General features: G+C 40.7%; 1 protein-coding gene across 3 annotated transcripts in view; it reads right to left on the bottom strand.

The window, feature by feature from the left end:
* Positions 1-16,654: 16,654 nt before the first annotated feature.
* ADGRA3 (adhesion G protein-coupled receptor A3) overlaps positions 16,655-23,315 on the bottom strand; it is a 136,245-nt gene continuing 129,584 nt past the window's right edge. For all 3 annotated transcript variants that reach the window (XM_023253254.2, XM_045056541.1, XM_045056542.1), the window contains 3 exons: positions 21,950-22,095; positions 18,366-18,461; positions 16,655-18,226 (listed from right to left, as the gene is read on the bottom strand). In XM_023253254.2, the coding sequence (XP_023109022.1) occupies positions 16,984-18,226; positions 18,366-18,461; positions 21,950-22,095 (1,485 nt within the window). In that variant the 3' untranslated portion in view covers positions 16,655-16,983. The remainder of the gene's footprint in view (positions 18,227-18,365; positions 18,462-21,949; positions 22,096-23,315) is intronic.

Below are 23,315 nucleotides of genomic sequence, written 5' to 3'. Positions count from 1 at the left end.
AGGCCGTGCAAGTCAAGGCCACGGCCGCCCATCAGCAAACACCAGAAGCACTCAGGAGGCCAGGGTAATGCATCACTATAGGATGAACTTTGACAAATATCATCTGGGTTACTGTGGAAAAGTTGGTATGAGGCATTACCACTTAGAGAGGGATCAGAGCTTCTGCCCAACTGTCAACCTTGATAAACTGTGGACCTCGGTCAGCGAGCAGACACATGTAAATGCTGCCAGAAAGAAGACCAGCGCTGCTCCTCTTGTTGATCTCGTGCAATCGGACTACTACAAAGTTTTGGGGAAGGGACAGCTCCCAAAACAGCCTGTCATCATGAAGGCCAAATTCTTCAGTACAAGAGCTGGAGAGAAAATTAAACATTTGGCGGGGGGGGGGGGGGGGGCGGTAGGGAAAGGTAGGAGGGGGGTGCTGCTGTGTCCTGGTAGCTTGAAGCCACAATAGATGGAGGTTCATTAAATGCTAACAGATGAAAAAGAAATACAAAACTGAACTCAAAATGGATCAAAGATCTGAATGAAAGATTTTATTTTATTTATTTATTTTTTTATGAAATTCATTGTCAAATTGGTTTCCATACAACACCCAGTGCTCATCCCAACAGGTACCCTCCTCAATGCCCATCACCCACTTTCCCCGACCTCCCACTCCCCATCAACTCTCAGTTTATTCTCAGTTTTTAAGAGTCTCTTATGGTTTGGCTCCTTCCCTCTCTAACTTATTTTTCCCTCCCCTTCCCCCTCTAACTTATTTTTCCCTCCCCTTCCCCCATGGTCTTCTGTTAAGTTTCTCAGGATCCACATAAGAGTGAAAATATATGGTATCTTTCTCTATATGACTTATTTCACTTAGTGTAACACTCTCCAGTTCCATCCAGGTTACTACAAAAGGCCATATTTCATTCTTTCTCATTGCCAAGTGGTATTCCATTGTGTATATAAACCACAATTTCTTTATCCATTCATCAGTTGATGGACATTTAGGCTCTTCCCATAGTTTGGCTATTGTTGAAAGTGCTGCTATAAACATTGGGGTACAAGTGCCCCTATGCATCAGCACTCCCCTATCCCTTGGGTAAATTCCTAGCAGTGCTATTGCTGGGTCATAGGATAGATCTATTTTTAATTTTTGGAGGAACCTCCACACTGTTTTCTAGAGCGGCTGCACCCGTTTGCATTCCCACCAATAGTGCAAGAGGGTTCCCATTTCTCCACATCCTCGCCAGCATCTATAGTCTCCTGATTTGTTCATTTTAGCCACTCTGACTGGCGTGAGGTGGTATCTCAGTGTGGTTTTGATTTGTATTTGCCTGATGATCGCATTCACAATTGCACCAAGAAGCATAAAATACCTAGGAATAAACCTAATCAAAGTTGTAAAAGATCTGTATGCTGAAAACTATAGAAAGTTTATGAAGGAAATTAAAGAAGGTACAAAGAAATGGAAAGACATTCCCTGCTCATGGATCGGAATAATAAATATTGTTAAAATGTCAATACTACCCAAAGCTATCTGCACATTCAATGCAATCCCAATCAAAATTGCACCGGCATTCTTCTCGAAGCTAGAACAAGCAATCCTAAAATTCGTATGGAACCACAAAAGACTCCGAATAGCCAAAGCAATATTGAAGAATAAGACCAAAGTGGGAGGCGTCACAATCCCAGACCTTAGCCTCTACTACAAAGCTGTAATCATCAAGACAGCATGGTATTGGCACAAACACAGACACATAGACCAAAGGAATAGAACAGAAACCCCATAACTAGACCCACAAAAGTATGGCCAACTCATCTTTGACAAAGCAGGAAAGAACATCCAATGGAAAAAAGACAGTCTCTTTAACAAATGGTGCTGGGAGAACTGGACCGCAACATGCAGAAGGTTGAAACTAGACCACTTTCTTACATCACTCACAAAAATAAACTCAAAATGGATGAAGGACCTGAATGTGAGACAGGAAACCATCAAAACCCTAGAGGAGAAAGCAGGAAAAGACCTCTCTGACCTCAGCCACAGCAATTTCTTACTTGACACATCCCCAAAGGCAAGGGAATTAAAGGCAAAAATGAACTACTGGGACCTCATGAAGATAAAATCTTCTGCATTGCAAAGGAAACAATCAACAAAACTACAAGGCAACCAACAGAATGGGAAAAGATATTTGCAAATGACCTATTGGACAAAGGGCTAGTATCCAAAATCTATAAAGAACTCACCAAACTCCACGCCAGAAAAACAAATAATCCAGTGAAGAAATGGGCAGAAAACATGAGTAGACACTTCTCTAAAGAAGACATCCAATGGCCAACAGGCACATGAAAAGATGAATGTAAGACTTTATAAAACACTTAGAAGAAAAAAACTTCATCACATTAGGTTGGCACGTATAATACCAAAAGCATAAGGAACACAAATCAAAATTGATCAATAGGACATCAAATTAAAAACTTCTGTGTGTCAAAGGACACAATAAACATATTGAAAAGTCAGCCTACAGCATGGAAGAAAATATTTGTAAATCATACATTGTATAAAGGTTCACCATCGAACATATAAAGCACCTGCACTTCCACAAGAAAAAAAACCTAGTAACGCAATGAAAACATAGACCAAGGACCTCCATATTTCCCCACTGACACATAAATGGTCAACAAAAATATGAAAAGATGCTCAATATCACTTATCATTAGCAAAATGTAAATCAAAACCCAAATGGGATATCACCTCACATCCTTTAGGAAGGCTACTAAGAAACAAAAATAGAAGTAAAAAAGTTTTGATGAGGATATGGAGAAACTGAAATCCTTGTGCAATTGGGGACAATGTAAAATGGTACAGGCTTCAGGAAAAAATATTATGGTGGTTTCTTACAAAATTAAAAATAGAATTGCCATATGATCCAGCAATTCCACTTCTGGATATAAATCCGAAAGAATTGAAAACAAGGCCTCAAATATCTATGTGTAGTATACTGGTCTTCATAGCAGCATCATTCACAAAAGCCAAAAGATGGAAGCAATGCAAACAAATGTCCATCGGCAGATACACACAGGTAAAGAAAATGTGGAACATACATACAATGGAATGTATACACATGTATACACACAGCATACAGCCTTAGAAAGGAAGGAATTCTGACGCATGCTACAACATGGATGGATCTTGAGGGCGTTATGCTAAGTGAAATAAGCCAGTCACAAAGAGACAAATACTGTATGATCCCACTTACATGAGATACCTAGAATAATCAAATTTAGAGGAACAAAGTAGAATGGTAGCTGCCAAAAACGGGCAGAAGGTAAAATGGAGAGTTGTTTGATAGGTGTAGAATTTCAGTTTTGCAAGACCAAAAAGTTCTGGGGATTGATTACATAACAACTGTAAATACAGTTCAATTTCGGCAGAAGCGCCTTGCAATATAATCATTGTTAAATAAGAATATGAAGGACGCAGATCAGAAAGGATACCGAACTTCCCCCTATTTACTGAATTCTTTTAAAAATGTTGGCCATTCCTTTTGTAGCAATGTGGATGGAACTGGAGAGTATTATGCTAAGTGAAATAAGTCATACAGAGAAAGACAGATACCATATGTTTTCACTCTTATGCAGATCCTGAGAAACTTAACAGAAGTCCGTGGGGGAGGGGAAGAAAAAAAAAGAGATTAGAGAGGGAGGGAGCCAAAGCATAAGAGACTCCCTAAAAACTGAGAATAAACTGAGAGTTGGTGGGGGGTGGGAGGGAGGGGAGGGTGGGTGATGGGTACTGAGGAGGGCACTTTTGGGATGAGCACTGGGTGTTGTACGGAAACCAATTTGACAATAAATTTCATATTTAAAAAAAACATTAAAAAATAAATAAAAAATAAATAAGCATTCACTAAAAAAAAAATGTTGGCCATTAAAGTCCCCATATGAGTGAAGTCATATGATTGAGGGGTTGTGGGAGAGGGGAGAGGCTAAATGGGTAAGGGGCACTAAGGAATCTACTCCTGAAATCATTGTTGCACTATATGCGGGGGGGGGGGGGGGGGGAGGGGCTAAATGGTATGCTAACTAATTTGGATGTAAATTCAAAAAAAAAAAAAATGTTGGCCATTACGTAATTTACAAACTGATGTAAAATCTAACATTTTTGTTTGGAACTCATAATGGATCAGTGCTTTTATAAAAGTAAGATTTTCAACAAGTAGGAAGACAGGTGGGAATAAAGTTCACTGGTGTACATCCTGGGAATCTATTCCTGTGGCTGTCTGGTTATTTGTTCACCAAACCATCTCCCCTTCCTTCTTGGGCACACAGCTCGACTTCATTTCCCAGCTTACTCTGCAGTTAGGTGTGGCCACAACTGCACTCTGGCCAGTGGGCTGGGGCAGAAATGACATATGCCATCTCCTGGGCCTGATTCATAAAACCCTCCCCGGTGCTACCAACCATTCTCTGAGGAAGGACTTGGAGCGGGCAGAGCCTGGGTAAGAACCCCTGAGGAGCGCTGCCAGGCTAGTAACATACATACCAGACCACTGCTTCAGCAAGAAAGCCTTACTGTGTTAAGGTACTAAAATGTACATTCTTAAAATACAAAATGTAAAAGGGAATAGTTAACTAAGCAGTAAAAATTGTTAATCATGGTTGCCCACTAAACATTTTTACTCAGTCTTATATAGGAATGGATACCAGTAACAAAACAAACCTGCTTAGTAGTGGAAATTCATTACTTTCGTGTAGAGTATCTTCCTAGACCCAATCTTCTTTGACTCATGACTCAAAGTCCCCATGACTCAAAGTCCCCGTGACTCAAAGTCCCCATGACTTTGGGAACTCATGACTACTCCTGGCCCTGTGACCAATCATATTCTGCATATATATTGGTTCATACGAACACTCTGATTAGCTGGATTCTTTACACAGTGAATGTGTCTCAAGAACCCTCTAGAAACATTTTGAACTTTTAAAAACATGCCTGGAATATTCTTTTAAAAAAAATATTTACTTGAGAGAGAAAGAGTGCGCACACATATGCATGTGACAAGGGAGGAGGGGCAGAGAGAGAAGGAGAGAGAGAATCCCAAGCAGGCTCCGTGCTGTCAGCAGGGAGCCCAACACGAGGCTTGATCTCACAAACTGTGAGATCATAACCTGAGGCCAAATCAGGAGTCGGACGCTCAACCAATTGAGCCACCCGGGGTCCCCAAAATGCCTGGAATATTCTGATAAGAATTGTCATCAGTACCTTCTCAAACTGGATAATGGCAGCAGTAGTGGATTAAACACAGGCACTCACACACACTTTTCTTCCACTGTTCTGTAGACATAACAATTAGAAGGACAATACATATTTCAAACAGTATAAAGCTTGCTGAAAACGTTTGCTGAAAAAAATCTAATGAGATTATGGCTAGGAATTAATTCTGAGCATCCAACTCTAAAAGCGTAGGTAACGGTCTGTCACTGACGATAACGGGGGTCCTGTAAGTTCACACTTGGTATCCACCTTTGAGCCCTTGGCATCCCCAGTGAAAAGAAGCTGAAGGAAAGCTACCTCCAAGGGCTGCTGGGGGTTTCATCACGTGCAGCACCAGGTTCACCAAGAAGGTGGAAAGACAGGGCGAGTCAGTCTACAGTAACTAAGTGAACACACAGAACGGACGCTTACACATTTCTCCCTGAGAAGCTGGCTTCATTTAGCCAAAAAAAATGTACTGGATTTTCTGTTACTTGTATTTCATTGAAAAATAGGGGAGTTGACCCATATGACAGTATTACTATAAATATTAGGAAGATACGACAAAATCTTGGCAAGAATGATGGAACGGCCCAAGTTTGGGAAACACTATCATAAGTAGCTATAAATAATCAAATCGCCTCTCAGATGAAAGCACTGGAATGAATATTAAAATAATTAGATGATTCTGGGAATCTGAAAAGAAAAAGACAATTAACACTTGCTTTAAATTTTGGATTGCTGTTGTAGGCCTCGCTTTTCTTGATGGTTTAGTTTAACTCCTAGCTGAAATGCTTTCTGTTAATTTTTTTACTTCCTCATTTTTTATGGTCTCAACCAACTTCAGCTTAGGCATTCTGATCTCAATGCTTGAAACACATAGGTTTAAATGTTTTAACTTTCTTACTTTTCAATAATGAGCAAAATCTAAGCCTAAGCATCTATATATAAGTTGCCATCTGTTTGTAACATTCTATCTATTTATAGAAATATATTGAACATGGATACAAAGTTACATTAAGTTGCATGTGCAAAAATTCCTGTTATCTAGAAATTAATTAGTTGCCACTGATTACAAGCTGAAATATTAATATATGTTTATACATGTATATAAATCTAGTCACACAAATACTCAAACACAAACCTGATTTCGAACTGTTACCTAAAATCAGAGGTTGGCGTTTAATACTAGCAAATAACATCATGTTATTATATTACGCAGTGTGTGACAACATGATTAAAAACCTTCCGTGGAATAAAAGAGTAAATCAGGTGCGTTTCCTTAATCAGAACATGACCAGTTATACCTTATTATGAAATTAAAATGCAAACAAAAGAACTGGGATGAGAATAAAGTTTGGGGAAACTACAGATCATAAGCACCGGGAGGGCATGAGTGATTGCCTCCAGAGAAGCTACGTGATGTGTTGCAAAGCATGGTGGCCGCAGCATGAGGAAACAGGTCATGCTCCTAGAGGTGGCGCAACCCGCCAGCATGTTCAGCATGGCAGAAATTCTTTGAGCCTCACTTGCCAACATTTTTGAACCGGGAAAATGAATGAGCCAATTCTCTGAGAAAACCGAAACCTCTCTTAACAGTTTTATGCTCCTGTGAAAAATAAAGAAACCTCCACCAGCCACAAGCCATAAATCAAAAAGGACACAGGTAAGGGGATACAATGTGTTCTTCATTTCCTACACGCAAACATCAAACGTTAACTCAGTCAAATACTAGGAGTATAATGCACAAAGTCATTGCTCATCACTTTCTACGCTTGGAATATCAACACATTCCAAATATTTTTAGTATAATCTTCATTTTATTCCAAGTATTTGATGTTTTCTGTCTTCCACCCCTCCCCTAGGCCCAGCCTTCTTGTCTTCTGTTATCTACACAAAGTTATATTTAAATTAACAGATGCTTACTGAATGGTGAACGTTTCCAGGAGGGGAAATTCCTCACTTCCTGTGAGGCAGGAAAAAGCAGAGGAACAAAGTTCTTTTCCCTATGTGGAGTCAACCTATGGGTCAGAGAAAGACGTTACGCATTGTTGATGCTTTACAAAATACAAGAGCAAAATTAAAATAGCAATAAAGAAGTAGGCATTATCACTCCATTCACTCCTTTTTAGTTTATCTTTACCATTTCTACACGTCATCCTACATACGTACATCAACTTACCAGGAGACCCTGGGCCAGGCAGTGGTCCAACGTGCAAGTGTTGAATCCATCCATTTGGTCAGGATCTATCCATTGGTTTGCTTCCCCCACCAAAAGAATGTCTCTAAAACTGACATTTGACAAAGGCTTAAATAGAACTTCCAGTTTTATTATTGCAAAGCAAAATAATTTATTTCTAATGCGGTAATCCAATGACAAGTGAACACTTACCCTCTAATAAGTGATCTTGTGGTGTCCCTGATATTTACTCTATAGAAGTTAAGTGGTACATCTCTCAGATTTGGGGTTTATCAAGGTAAACTTGAGTCAGTATTTCTTGAATGCACACTTTGAATCTGATCTGACTCAAACCTTTAGGCAGCTGTCACAAACAGATCTGAGCTGTGCCTCACTTCTCAAGCATTGTCTCACCTATCAGAGGGACCGGATGCACAGAGTCAGGGCAGACCCTATCTGACCTTCAAAACAGTTCCAGAAATGAACTTTCATGGAAGATGGTGGAGTAGGAGGGCCCTAAGACCACCTCATCCCCCAGATACAGCCACATCAGTGTAAATAACCCAGAAAAGGACCTGAAGGCTGACAGAACAGACTCTCCACAGCCAAATGTAGAGAAGAGGCAACAATCAAAGAGGGTAGGAGGGCAGAGACAAGGTCAGGAGCTAAATACACCCACAGTACTGTCCACAGGAGGGAGGGACACCACAGGCGTAGAGAGGGGCAAAGAAACACTCTCATACCAAGGAGCTTGCCTGGGAAAGATGAATCCCCATTTTTGGCTTTGAACACCAAGAGGCCAAATTTGTTGAGTTCTTACAACCAGCAGGGCTTAACACTCAGAACTTTAAAAATCAGCAGTCTGGGCTCTATGAGAGCACAGGATAGAATCACCACCCCTAAGAAGACAGAACTGAAAACAGCCCTACTGAGATACAGCACAGAGGCAGTAGTCTGAAAAATTCCTGGGGCATACGGGAGACATTTGCTTACTAATCTCAGAGCATGACCAATCACAGAGGAGCAGGGATCTTTGGGAGACTTTCCCAGGAACAAAGAAGCTGGCAGGTGCCATCTCCCTGCCCTGCACCCCAGTCTAGATACATGGACACCTGTGAGAATCAGCACAGTGTCAACACTCACTACCTAACTTGCTAACACCATGCCCCACCCAGTGTTTTTCCCTGTGGACACACCCCCTGCAGCCAGGCCTGGAACGGGTCCTCTCCTCCAGCAGACCCACACAAGGCTTGCTATCAGCACAAAGCCCACCCTCTGCTCCACCCCACCCCTCGCCTTGTACTTCTGCAGATCCACTCCCTCCACCTGACCTGCCTCGATCCTTTCTCACAGGAGACCAGGGCAGACCTAATGGGCACCATGTGCCCCACCACCATGTTCTTCTGCAGATCAATCCCCTCCACTTCACTCTTGTCTGGAGTTCATCCAAAGCCGTGCCACAAGCCTGCCAATGGGCAAGCAGCTCTGAAAGGGGCCAGCACCACTCCAAAGTGACTCCCACCCAAGGGAGAGAAGATAACCACACACTAGTCTGAATATAGCCCCAGAGGTGAAGGCAGACATTTGGACCTGTTGTGTTGAACTGCGGGCCCTATTCAACAAGGAGAACTTCTCAGGAGATAAGACCGAGAAAGCACCCAGCAATTCAGTGCTATTGCATCTCTGGCAAATACTTGGTCCAACTTAAGCCCAAGGTTGCACCACACTGGCCCACTAACAACACAGGGACCAAAACCTGCCCACAACAGGCAAAGAGAACCATCGCAGGTGACTGAAGGAAAAAGTGGCTCAGCCACAACATTGTGTGCGCATGCAACACAAACAGGAGACACCACTGAAGTGCCAGGTTCTGGAGACTGCACTGCAGGACACGTAGGCCCTCTTCTCCATAAAGCCACTACTTTCAAGAGCAGAAGACAAAGCTGACTTTCCTAACACACAGAAACAGACAGAATTGAATTGGACAAAACAAGGAGACAGAGGAATATGTCCCAAATGAAAAAAAAAAAAAAAAAAGGGGACAAAATCACAGCAAGAGAGCTAAATGAAATGGAGGAAGTAATATGCTTAACAGAGAATTTAAAGTAAGGGTCATAAAGATACTCACTAGACTTAAGAGTGGAGGACCTCAGTGACACCCTTGACAAAGAGAGAAAACATAAAGAACCAATCAGAGATGAAGAACTCAGTAGCTCAAATTAATAATACACTAGAGGAAATTAATGTAGACTAGGAGAAGCAGAACAGACTAGTAACCTGGTGGAAAGAATAATGGAAAGCAAATAAGATGAACAGAAAACAGAAAAAAGTAACAAAAAATGAAAATAGACTTAGGAAACTCAGTGACACCATCAAGAATAATGACATTTGCACTATAGGTATTTCAGAAGGAGAAAAGAGGGCAGAAAATGTATTTGAAGGACTAGTGTCTGAAAACTTCCTGAATCTGGGGAATAAAACAGAAATCCAGATCCAGGAGGCACAGAGAGCACCCAAAAAATGAACCTAAGAAGGTCCACACCAAGACACATAGTAATTAAAATGACCCAAATTAGGGATGCCTGGGTGGCTCAGTTGGTTGAGGGTCCAACTCTTGATCTTGGTTCAGGTTGTGATCTTACTTACAGCTCAGGAGATCAAGCCTTGCATCAGGCTCTGTGCTGACCACTCACCGCAATCCCTGACTAGGTTTTTCTCTCTTCCTCTTTGTCTCTCCCTCTCTCTTTCCTTTCCTTGCTCTCTCTCTAATAAACATTTAAAAATAAATAAATAAAATAAAATGGCCAAAAGTAGTGATAAAGAGAAAAATTTTAAAGCAGCCAGAGAAAAGAAAGCAGTTACATACAAGGGAAGCCCCATAAAGCTATCAGCTGATTTTTCAGCAGAAATTTTACAGGCCAGAAGGGAGTAGTAGCATGATATACTCAAAGTGCTGTAAGTAAAAAAAAAACTACAGCCAAGAACACTGTATCCAGTAAGGTTACCATTCAGAATAGGAGGACATCAAGTTTCCCAAACAAAAGTTAAAGGAATTCATCGCCACTAACCCAGCTCTATAAGAAATGTTAAGGGAGACTCTTTGTGTGAAATGGAAAGACCGTAAGTAGTAGTAAGAATAGGGTGCACAAAAGCAGTAAAAATAAGTATATCTACAAAAGTAAGTCAAGGGATTCACAAAATAAAAGGATGTAAAGTAAGACATCAAATACCTAAAATGTGGGAGGGGAGAGAAGTTAGAAAAAAATGGGTTCAAACTTAAGCGATCAACTTAATATAGACTGCTACATGCATATTATATACAAACCTAATGGTAATCACGAATCAAAAACTAGTAATAAGAGCAACAAAATAACAACAAACTAAACAGGAGACAAAGAGAGAAAGGAATCCAAGTCAATCACTAATAAAGCCAGCAAACCATGACAGAAGAGTGCAAGACAACAAAGGAACAGAGAAAACTATAAAAGCAACCATAAAACAAATAACAAAATGGCAGTAAGCACATACCTATCAATAATTATTTTGAATGTAAATGGACTAAATGCTCTGAGCAAAAGACCTAAGGTGAAGGGATGGATAAAAAAATAATAATAATAATAAGCCCATCTATATGCTGCCTACAAGAGACAGGTCAGACCTAAAGACACCTGCAGACTGAAAGTAAAGAGATGGAGAAACATTTATCATGTAACCGCATGTGAAAAGAAAGCCAGGGTGGCCATACTTATATGAGACAAAACTGACTTTAAAACAAAGTAACAAGGGGTGCCTGGGTGGCTCAGTCAGTTAAGCGTCCGGCTTCAGCTCAGGTCATGATCTCGCTGTCTGTGAGTTCGAGCCCCGCATCGGGCTCTGTGCTGACAGCTCAGAGCCTGGAGCCTGCTTCACACATTCTGTGTCTCCCTCTCTCTCTGCCCCTCCCCTGCTCATGCTCTGTGTCTCTCTGTCTCAAAAATAAATAAAAACATTTTAAAAATTTAAAAAAAAAGTAATGAGACAAAGAAGAGCACCATATTATAAGGGGACAAATCCAATTTACGATTGGATATATCAATTGTAAATATTTATGTACCCTACACGGAGCACCCAAATACAAGAAGCAGCTATTACAAACATAAAGTAATAGATGGCAATACAGTAATAGGCGACTTTACCACCACACTCACATCAATGGACAGATCATCCGAACAGAAAATCAACAAGGAAACAATGGCTCTGAGTGACACACTGGACCAGATGGATCTAACAGATATATTCAGAACATTCCAACCTAAAACAACAGAATACACATTTTTTTCAAGTGCACATGAGACAGTCTCCAGAATGGATCACATATTAGGCACCCAAACAAGTCTCAACAAATTCAAAAAGATGCAAGTCATACCATGCATCTTTTCTGACCACAATGCTAAGAAACTAAAAATTAACCACAGGGAAAAATCTAGAAAGAACACATATATATGGAGGTCAAATAACACACTACTAAACAATGAATGGGCCAACTGAGAAATCAAAAAGAAACCAAAACATACGTGGACACAAGTTAAAATGAAACTATAACAGCCCAAAATCCTTGGGATCAGCAAAAGCTGTTCTAAGAGAGAAGTTTATAGCAACAGAGAAAAGTTTACAGGCCTACATCAAGAAGAAAAACCTCAAACAACCTAACCTTACACCTAAAGGAGCTAGGAAAGAACAAACAAACAAAAACCCAAACCAGTAGAAGGAAGGAAATAATAAATATTAGAGCAGAAATAAACTAAAAATAAGACAAGTATATTATTTAGATATTAGACATATATATATAATATCTAAAAAACAAAACAATAGGGCAATGAAACAAGCTGGTACTTTGAAAAGATCAACAAAATTGATACACCTTTAGCCAGAATCATAAAAACAGAAAAGGATTCAAATGAACAAAATCAGAAATGAAAGAGGACAAATAATAACCAGCACCATAGAAATATAATTATAAGAGAATATTATGAAAAATTATATGCCAACAAATTAGACAAGCTAGAAGAAATGGATAAATTCCTGGAAATATAATCTACCAAAACTATAAACCAAGAAGAAATACAAAATTTGAACAGACCAATTACCAGCAATGATATTGAATCAGTAATCAAAAAACTCCCAACGAAGAAAAGTCCAGGACCAGTTTCACAAGTAAATTCTAACAAACATTTAAAGAAGAGTTAATAGCTATTCTTCTCAAACTTTTCCAAACATAGAAGAGAAGGGAAAGCTTCCAACTCATTCTATGAGGCCAGTATCACCCTACCAAAACCAGATAAAGACACTACATAAAAAGAGAACTATGGATCACTATCTCTGATGAGCAAAGATGCAAAAAGCCTCAACAAACTATTAGCAAACCAAATTGAAGAATACATGAAAGAAATCATCTTCCATGATCAAGTGGGATTCATTCCTGAGATGTAAGCATGGTTAAATATTTGCAAATCAATCAACATGCTACATCACATCAACAAGAGAAAGGATAAAAAAACATATGATCATTACAATGGATAGTATAACATCAATTCAGGATAAAAACCCTCAAAACCAAGTAGGTTTACAGGAAACATACTTCGACATAACAAAGGCCATATATGACAAACAAACATCATACTCAGTGGGTAAAAATGGAGAGCTTTTCCCCTAAAGTCAGGAAGAAGACAAGGATGTCCACTCTCACCACTTTTATTCGACATAGTACTGGAAGTCCTAGGCACAGCAATCAGACAACAGAAAGAAATAATAGCCTTCCAAATTGGTAAGGAAGAATAAACCTTTCACTATTTGCAGATGCCATGATACTATATACAGAAAATCTGAAAGATTCCACCAAAAAACTACCAGAACTGACACATGAATTCAGTAAGGTCACAGGACACAAAATTAACTTATACACTGCATTTCTATACACTAAAAGTGAAGTAGCAGAAAGAGAAATTAAGAAAACAATCCCACTTACAATTGCATCAAAAATAATAAAATACCTAGGCATATACTTAAGTAAGGAGGTGAAAGATCTACAGTCTGAAAACTATAAAACACTGACGAAAGAAACTGAAGACAACACAAATGGAAAGATATTCCATGCTCATGGACTCAAAGAACAAATAGAGTTAAAATTTTCACACTACCCAGAGCAAGCTGTAGATTTAATGCAACCCTTATCGAAGTAACAACAGCATTTTTCACAGAACTAGAAGAAATAATCCTAAAATTTGTATGGAACCACAAAAGATCCCAAATAGCCAAAGCAATCCAGGAAAGGAAGAACAAAACTGGAGGTATCACAGTCCCAGATTTGAAGATACACCACAAAGCTGTAGTAATCAAAACAGTATGACCCTGGGGCGCCTGGGTGGCGCAGTCGGTTAAGCGTCCGACTTCAGCCAGGTCACGATCTCGCGGTCCGTGAGTTCGAGCCCCGCGTCGGGCTCTGGGCTGATGGCTCGGAGCCTGGAGCCTGTTTCCGATTCTGTGTCTCCCTCTCTCTCTGCCCCTCCCCCGTTCATGCTCTGTCTCTCTCTGTCCCAAAAATAAATAAACGTTGGAAAAAAAAAAAACAGTATGACCCTGGCATAAAAACAGAAATAAGCATCAATAGAAGAGAATAGAGAGGCCAGAAATAAACCCACAATTATATGGCTGATTCATCTTCCACAAAGGAGGCAAGAATATTCAATGGGAAAAAGAAGTTTCTTCAATAAATGGTGTTCAGAAAACTGGACAGCCACATGCATAAGAATGAAGCTGGACCACTTTCTTACACTATACTCAAAAATAAACTCAAAATGGATTAAAAACCTAAATGTAGGACCTGAAACCTTAAAAATCCTAGAAGCAGAGGCAGTAATTTCTCTGACATCGGCCACAGCAACATTTTTCTAGGTATCTCTGCTGAGGCAAGAAAAACAAAAGCAAAAATAAACTACAGGGACTACATCAAAATAAAAAGCTCCCACACAGGGGTGCCTGGGTGGCTCAGTGGGTTAAGTGACTCTTGAATTCAGCTTGCGTCATGATCTCAGAGTTGTGAGATCAAGCCCCGCAATCAGGCTCTGCACTGGGCATGGAGCTTACCTAAGATGGCCTTTCTCTCTCTCCCTCCGCCCCTGTCACTACTCCATCACACCCTCTCTTGAAAGAAAAAAAGAAAGAAAGAAAGAAAGAAAGAAAGAAAGAAAGAAAGAAAGAAAGAAAGAAAGAAAGAAAGAAAGAAAGAAAGAAAGAAAGAAAGAAAGAAAGAAAGAAAGGAAGGAAGGAAGGAAGGAAGGAAGGAAGGAAGGAAGGAAGGATAAAACCTTTTGCACAGCAAAGGAAAAAAATCAACAAAACTAAAAGACAACCCACTGAATAGGAGATATTTGCAAATGATAAATCAAATAAAGGGTAGTATCCAAAATATATAAAGAACAGATACAACTCAACACCAAATAAAACCCAAAAAACAAAAAACCTCCAATTAAAAAATGGACAGAAGACATGAATAGACATTTCTCCAAAGAAGACATCCAGAGATGTGAAAAGATGCTCAACATCACTTATCAGGGAAATGCAGATCAAAACCACAATGAGGTATCACCTCACATCTGTCAGAATGGCTAAAATCAAAAACACAAGAAACAATCAGCATCAGCAAGGATGTAGAAAAAGGAACACTTGTGGATTGTTGGTAGGAAGGCAAACTGGTGCAGCCACTGTAGAAAACAGTATGGAGGTTCCTCAAAAAATTAAAAATATGATCCAGTAATTCTACCACGGAGGTATTCACCCAAAGAATATGAATACACGAATTCAAAAAGATATATATGCCTCTATGTTTATTAGAGCATTATTTACAATAGCCAAATTATGGAAGCAGCCCAGGTGTCCGTTAATAGGTGAATGGATAAAGAAGATGTGGTATGAATGTGTGTACATGTATATATATCGCATTACATACACACGGCTCAGGTTATGATCTCACGGCATGTGAGTTCGAGCCCTGCGTTGGGCTCTGTGATTATATTATACACATATAATTTGATACTAGTCAGCCATGAAACAGAATGAGATCTTGCCATTTGCAACAACATGGAAAGAGCTACAGAGTATAATGCTAAGTGAAATAGAGAAATGACTATGGTTACCAGAGGGGAGGTTGGTGGGGGGATGGTTAAAGTAGGTGAAGGGGAGTAAGAACACACTTATCATTATGAGCACTAAGTAACGTATACTAATGTAAACTAATACAACACCGCACGTGAACTATGCTGAAATTAACATTCTTTAAAATAATGCAACACATTAAATAACTTAAAAAAAAAAAAAAAAAAAGAGTTCCAGGAATGGACTCCATTGAGACTAAGGACCAGAGATGGTTAAGGACCGCAGTGCATCAATGACCAAGGGGAACATTTGGATCAGAGCAGCTTTTGCCCTCAGAATGTAATTTAAAGATCAGTACCTGAGGAACTTTATCTGAGAACAAAGTAACAGCCAACAGAACAGCCAATACTGAAGAACTCAGAGTAAGTGAATGTGAACCTGACTTATATGGTTGTACTTCATTTACATTCAAGGATAATGTATGTACTGGGGGGTGGGGGGGAAGGAATGATTAAGAAAATTAAACCTAAATATAAATCACTGAAAAGCCACAAAAGTGACAAAACAATATTAAGAGGACCAAAGTGATAAGGCAAAGTAATTCAATTTAGAGAGAGCTTTTGAGGCATTTCCATTTCAAAAAAAAAAAAAAAAAAAAAAAAAATTCCGTGAGATCTTTTTACAAACTTGTAGCATTTAAAACTGTATTTATAAAATACATCAATCCAAACAAGCTTTGATTTATATGTCATAATCAGTGGAGTTAATTATGTAAGAGTCTGCTAATTGATTTACATAGAATTCTCATTAAAATATCCCCATGTATAAACACAATTAAAATAGAACTACATGCTTCTATTATAAAATACAAAAATATATGGGGCACATGGGTGGCTCAGTTGGTTAAGCATCTGACTTCAGCTCAGGTCATGATCTCACGGTCTAGGAGTTTGAGCCCTAGAGTCGGGCTCTGTGCTGACAGCTCAGAGCCTGGAGCCTGCTTTGGATTCTGTGTCTCCCTCCCTTTCTGCCCCTCCCCCACTCGTGCGCGCACGTGCTCTCTCCCTCTCAAAAACAAACAGTAAAAAAAAAAAAATGTGAGACTGAAACAATGACAAACACCTATTTATTATATTAAATACAAGCCTGAAATGTTAAGTAGATACACAGATTCCAAGAAATTACATTTCAGATGCTCAAAGTCCTGTTGGTGCTTTGACAATGAAAACGATGCTTTAGAGGGTTTTTCTTTTTAATTCATAAAAAAAGCAACAATCGGGGGATATAAAATAAGACCCCAAACTTCAAAGTTTATTCAAAATTGTTTTGAATCCCTAAGGTGGCTGCAAACAGTCTGTTTTTACATAGTCCTGGCTTCAAGGAATGTGGACAACACGGTCTGTAGGGATTTGTGCCCAGGAAGCCCACCGCCGCTACCCTACACAGTAGTCTCGTGTTTCCATAGCCCAGTCCTGACGTTGCCGGTGCTATCTGTACCCAGCAAGGGGCCCTCCTGCCCACTGCTTTTGATTGGTCCATTCTGGATGGCCAAGTTGAGTCCATAAGACTTCTGCTGACTTTCAAGCTCAACTACAATTGGCTTCCTTAAGGCATCTTTTTTACTACTATTTGAAATAGGCTTTTCAAAATTTCTGCCGCTCTTGGGAAGCGTGCTACAGCCGTCGCTGCTATCGGGTTGGGGCGGGTTGTACTGTCTCTCTCTGTAGGCTAAATAAGCCCTTCGACTCCTCGAGTGTCCTTCATTGTTGCCCGGCCGGCTTTTAGGTAAGCCGTTCTGCACGCTGCCTTCCACGCTGGTTGGGACGTCATAGGCATACTCTCTTAGGACGGTGAGTCTGCTTGCCCGGTGTCCTTTACTTCTGTTTTTATGATGGCGGCTTGGGTGCACATTTGTTCGACACTGAACTTCTAAAGGTGCCACATGCATTTTGATATCATTGTCCATTGAATGTTCCGTCAGACTATTATCAAGCTGAGGCGTGGAGTTCAAAGGCAGGGAATTGGTATGGCACTGAGCCGCCGCAGCCTGCAAGTTGGTTAACTTGCAGCCCTGGGAGGAATTTTTGAAGCTCGATGTACTCTTGTTTGTGCATGAAGATTCTGCACTACTGTTGGTGCACTTAGGCGCCTCTCCGTTCGCGCCACTGGAGCTGGGGGGCTGTACATTAACCTGCACGGAGTACGAGCTCCGGCCGGGGCAGCAGGTCATGATCCACGCAAGTCTAACATCCTCCCTATTGACGCAGTGGTGAACCACGATGAATGCGCTGAGACTCAAACACGTGGCTCCAAAAAAGAAGCTGAACACCAAGTCCAAAGGGTAATACAAGGAAACAGCCAAGGCCCCAAACATCCACAGGGCGACATATAAGAGCAAGGTAAGACTGGCCCCCAAAAGTTGAGAATGAAAAGTGTGCTCATTTTCCAACGCTGACGTCGAAATCAGAGACAGAGACAGGGAATCCTGATGGTTGACTTCGCCATTTTCATTGGCCGCCAGCCTCTGCTGCTCCTCCGTGGGCTCCTTCAGCTCATATTTGCGCTCAGGGTGTCTTTTCAACTGAATAAATATGCTCAGGAAGTACATACAGTTCACAAACGTGATGAAGCTGGCAGGCCCGTAGAAGGCTCCCAAGGAGGGTTCCCACGCCATCCAGCAACTAGGAAAGAAAATGGGAAACCAGTTCAGATGCTGCATGGCAACCAACTGTTCCAGGAACTGCAACAGAGTCAGGGCCTGGGAAAGCATTAAAAGAGAAGCAACTGGGGTCAGGTACGCAGAGAACACAAAACACTCACTAGGGTGCATGTGGCCGACTGCCGTAATTCTTGATGTTCGCGGCCGCTGTTATACCACAAACTATGATGGGTATGCCACCGCCGATCAGGTAGAATCTGGAAGGAGGGACAATGTGAATGTCAGCTCATCATTCCCATTGATTAAGGTACACACATCCCAGTATCTCGGTACTGCAATAGTCCTTCCTCAATGATTAATTATTATTCCTATCCCAATAATAAACTGGACGTTAACTTTTGGAGGCTGCTTTGTTAACAATAACTTTTTAAAAAATTTTTAAATTTTTGTTTGGAGAGCTTTTTTTGAGTAGGCTACCACGTTTCCACTTGAGGAAAGCTGATCAGCTTCTGCCACCCTGTGGACAGGAAGAGATACTGCAGGTAGGGCTTCAATCTTTCCACGGGAATTCAGCAGGCAAACCAGTAAGTTAGTCCATTACAAAATGGACTTTAAGGTCTCACTATGCCATACAGTTCACACAAAATATGTAATAATATTAACTACTGATTAATGTCTGCCTATGCCTGCGTGTTGCAGGCCACCTCACTGCTGTGTATGCTTATCCCTAGTCACTGAGGCAAGGAAGGTGCCCCATCTCAGCCTCACACAGTGCCCAGGCCCTTCCTGACCTCCTTCCCATGGACTCACTGGGGACAGCAAGAAAAAGGATCGTGCAGTAGGAACTGAGGGAGACAGAGTGGTGGTGAGTCCTACCAAGAGAAACTTCTTTTCTTGACCAGAGCTTCTTTGAGCTCCCTGATTAGAGAAAATAGGAACTTTGTGCCCTGGCCGCATCCTGCTGGGTACAGTCAGAATCTTAACTCTGCATCTGCCAATTCTAGAGACACAGCCCCATTCCTGAGCTGGCTGGATAAAGGCAGTGCAGTAAAGCCTTGGATTGTGAGTAACCTGCTCTGTGAGTGTTCCACAAGACGAGTAAACATTTCTAATAAATCTTAAATTGATAAACGAGTGATGTCTTGCAATACGAGTAGTCTTGTGATGCCGAACGTCACATGATCACAAATGAGCCAATGGTTCTCTCTCTCTTGCTGGGGGATTGTGGGTGATCATCTCCCATGCTCAGATGCTCGGTCTCAGGCTGCTGTGTTTGGCAGAAATCAGTGATTTTGCAGAACATCAGAAAGTACCCACAACAGGCCCAGTGTATTTTTTGTCATTTCAAAGCACTTACGGACAGGCCTTTGCTTTTCCGTACAAGAGTAAACTTAGGAATCCTTTGCTTCATTCTAAGTCAGGCTGCTTGCAGATATAGACCCCTTCCTCTGCTGCCTTATTGCCAGTTACATTAAATACAGTACATGACAAAAGTTTATTAATACTGTACTGTAGTCATCACCCGTTAGTGATAGTGAAAGTCGTCTGACACAATAACCCTCCTCTGGCTGGTCTCCCTCACACCAGTCACGAAAGTTCAGGTTATTTTATTTTTCTTTATATTTTGTATTTTATTATTTTGGATTATATTGCAGTAATGTAATCACTTTTATATGACTATTTTTGGGTTGTGGAACAAATCATCTGAGTTTCCATTATTTCTTATGGGGAAATTCACTTTGATATACAAATGCTTTGGATTACAAGCATGCTTCCATAATGAATTATGCTCGCAAATCAAGGTTTTACTGTATTCAAAATTTTTACTTAACGCTTGGGGTTATTATTTATTTTCTCAGAACCTAACAATAGGAAGGAATAGCTCTGAAGGATGGGATCCCTAAATCTCTTAATCAAACACCATCTCTCAAGCTCTTTTAACCCAAGTGACAGAGGTGCCAACTCGCATCCTGTAACCTGACTCTGGTCAAGCACTCCTGTTTGTCCCTTAATTGTCCAGGGAACCATTCACTCCCTGAATCTTTTATGTTCTCAGGCATTCTCTTTCAGTTCTTCCCTTTACTTGCTATGGCCCATTTATTAAATATCAACATGGCCCTTGGAGCGCCTGGGTGGCTCAGTCGGTTGAGCGTCTGACTTTAACTCAGGTCATGATCTCGCGGTCTGTGAGTTCGAGCCCCACATAAGGCTCTGTGCTGACAGCTCACAGCCTGGAACCTGCTTCCGATTCTGTGCCTCCCTCTCTCTCTGCTCCTCCCCTTCTCACACTCTGTCTCTCTCTCAAAAATAAATAAAGGTTAAAAAAATAAAAAAAAAAAAAATATCAACATGGCCCCAGGACCATTTTTTAACCAACTTCTCCCTGGGGGATTTGGTTCATTATCCTTGTCTTCAATCACCACACATGGAAAATGTCTCCTGTCCTGTCTGTAAAATGCCTAGCACGTCTTCCCTACTGAGTACCAGGTTTCCAAAAATGTACACTTCTCACAAAAAGTACTAGTGAGCCTCCCTCCCCTGTGCTTGCCTGCCCCGCCCCCATTCTACATTTCCTATATTATTTTCTCAGTTGACAGAAGCACCATGTCCCAAACTAAACTAGAGCAATTTGTAACCATCTTGGAATTCTCTCCCTCCCACACATTTTAAATCCAGTTGGCCATCAACCCTAGAGAAGTTGCCTCAACTGTCTTCCACACACACACCCTCTCTTCTCCATGATGCTGTTCTGGTTTCAGTCCTCATGGGGACCACCCTAATGACCTCAGCAGAATTCCTTACTCTCAGGCTCTCCAATTTTTACTCTATATTAATGCAAAGCTGTCCTTCTAAAAAGATAACTAGTCAGGCCACTCCCTTAGGTAAGTCTTCAATGGCTGCCCACATTTTAACATGGCTTCCAAAGGCCTGAAACGGAACTTTCACTCGGAATTCTGGCAACTCTCCACCACATACTGTAGGTTCCCGCCAAACTGCATTTCTTGAAATTTCCTCAGCTCACTCACCACATAATCCTGTATCTCCCCTTTGCTCTAATCCCTAATGAAGGATCATCACTAATGGTCAATACTTCCTAACACCATCCCCCCAAATTAATGGTGCCTTTGTTTGAACTTTCAAAAGACCGTATCTCCACTGTGTAACGTCCTTACACAGCCTGCAGCTGGTTCTTTACGGTCTCCTCACACAGACTGTAAACCCCTCAAAGGCAGGACGGCTTAAGTCTCTGGTCCTGTGCCCAGTACACAGCCAGCATCCAGTAAACTCAATCACCATTGGTCAATTTTTACTCATCCAGCACGATAATCCATTATTTTCTTCTTATAATTGTGAAGAAAGGTGTAACTCCAAAACTATGTTGTCCTTTGTAGGGAATCATTAAATTGAAACACACTTAAGTAGGTTAAAAATCTCTGACATGGCCTCAAGGAGATAAAAACAGTTAACATTTTCTTAGAGCCGATTAGATGCGCTTCACACATTACGGCACTTATTTATTCCCACTTTGTAGATGAGAGAGGAAGGCACGGAGAGGGTACAACCTCACGAAGGGCTTCCAGCTGGACGGCTGTGCGGCCAGTGCCCAAACCCAGGAAGCCCGGCTTCCAAGTCCATTAGGTACTCCCCAAAACTTACTCAGAATTGTTTTGTTATGATGAAGCTTCAGCTAAACTGATGTTTCATGAACATTTACTATAAAACAGTGAACAAAGATACCAAATACCTGAGCATTGGTCTTGGTGGAGGTGGTAGTTCATCAGGATCCTGGCATCTTTTAGCCTTTCTAGTGACTTGTTTGTAGATATTTCGAGCCGTCACTCCCACCCATAGTACTGTAGCAAGAGTGGAATAATGAAGAATTATTCCAATCTAGAAAGAAGATTGAAGACTATATGTAAGCTAAAAGGAAAAAAAAAAAAATTCCCCAGTAGTAGCTGCCACCAAGGTGTACCAAAAATAACTGGTAAGTAACTTCCAAAAACATGATTCAAAACCAGTATGACAGTATCTTCTAAAGATCAGTTCCTCTACCCACGAATCAAACAGAGGACCCTAACAGACATGTGACAGAGGGTTATGTCCCCTAACAAACAAACCAACATTTGGATCTCGGAGGCCCACACACTACGTACAATTTATACCCAAGAAAACCCTTCATACACCACAGAATTGGCTTTTCAGTATCTTTAAACCAAAGGTGTGTGTGTCAGGGATGCAATGTCATAAATTAGAGTTCAGTTTCGAAGGCCCATTTTAAGGAAGAATGTAGAAGGCAAGGGTAACCAGAGAGTGAAAGTCACAATACACAGAGAATAAGCTTTAGTGTGACAGAACGGAGTTGTTCTAATTCCGAAGTATTTACTATATACGGTGACGGTAAGACAGCAAGGTAATACACTGGTGGTTAAGAGGGTGAGGTCTAGAATCAACAACTTCTGCCTGGTTTTAAAACCAGGATCCACCCCTTACCTGCTATGATACCTTAGCAGAGTCACATAACATCTCAAACATTGGTTTCTTCGTTGGTAAACGGAGAGAGATACGAAAGTAGTGGGAGACTAACTAAGAGAGCCTACGTAAAGCATTTTGCACATTGCCTGGCATATGGTAAGTAATCAAGAAAAATGGTATCTGTATTTTAATTATGACTATTAAGAGTGTGCTTTTAAGTAAATAATGTCACCTCTCTAAATTAATTTTCCTCATTTGAAGAGTGGGAAGATTATCAATAACCATCTCTAGCAATTTTGTAGGGACTATATGGTTACAATATTTAAGACACAATAGGTACCCATTTAAGAGCAGGTAACTGTAGCACATGTAATGGTCACACTAATTAAGTTTCTTCCCTCAGAGGGGTGATGGAGGGTATGTTTACCATGTGACTTGAGCGTGAAGCAACTCTAGTTGAAGATCAAATTCTAGGTGAGGCTATGTACTGGGGCTAAGACAGGCTTAAAATCCATTTTAAGAAAAATACCTGTGTCACTGGGGCATCAAGGACATAATTCAGCTTTCTTGTCTAACTACCACATTTTAATGTTTCCTTTTTAAACAATTATCACAGGTAACATCCTATTAATGAAAAT

Source organism: Felis catus, chromosome B1 (assembly GCF_018350175.1).
Source record: "Felis catus isolate Fca126 chromosome B1, F.catus_Fca126_mat1.0, whole genome shotgun sequence".
Lineage (NCBI taxonomy): Eukaryota > Metazoa > Chordata > Mammalia > Carnivora > Felidae > Felis > Felis catus.
The sequence above is the reverse complement of the archived record's forward strand: the minus strand, read 5'-3'. Positions and strand labels throughout refer to the sequence as shown.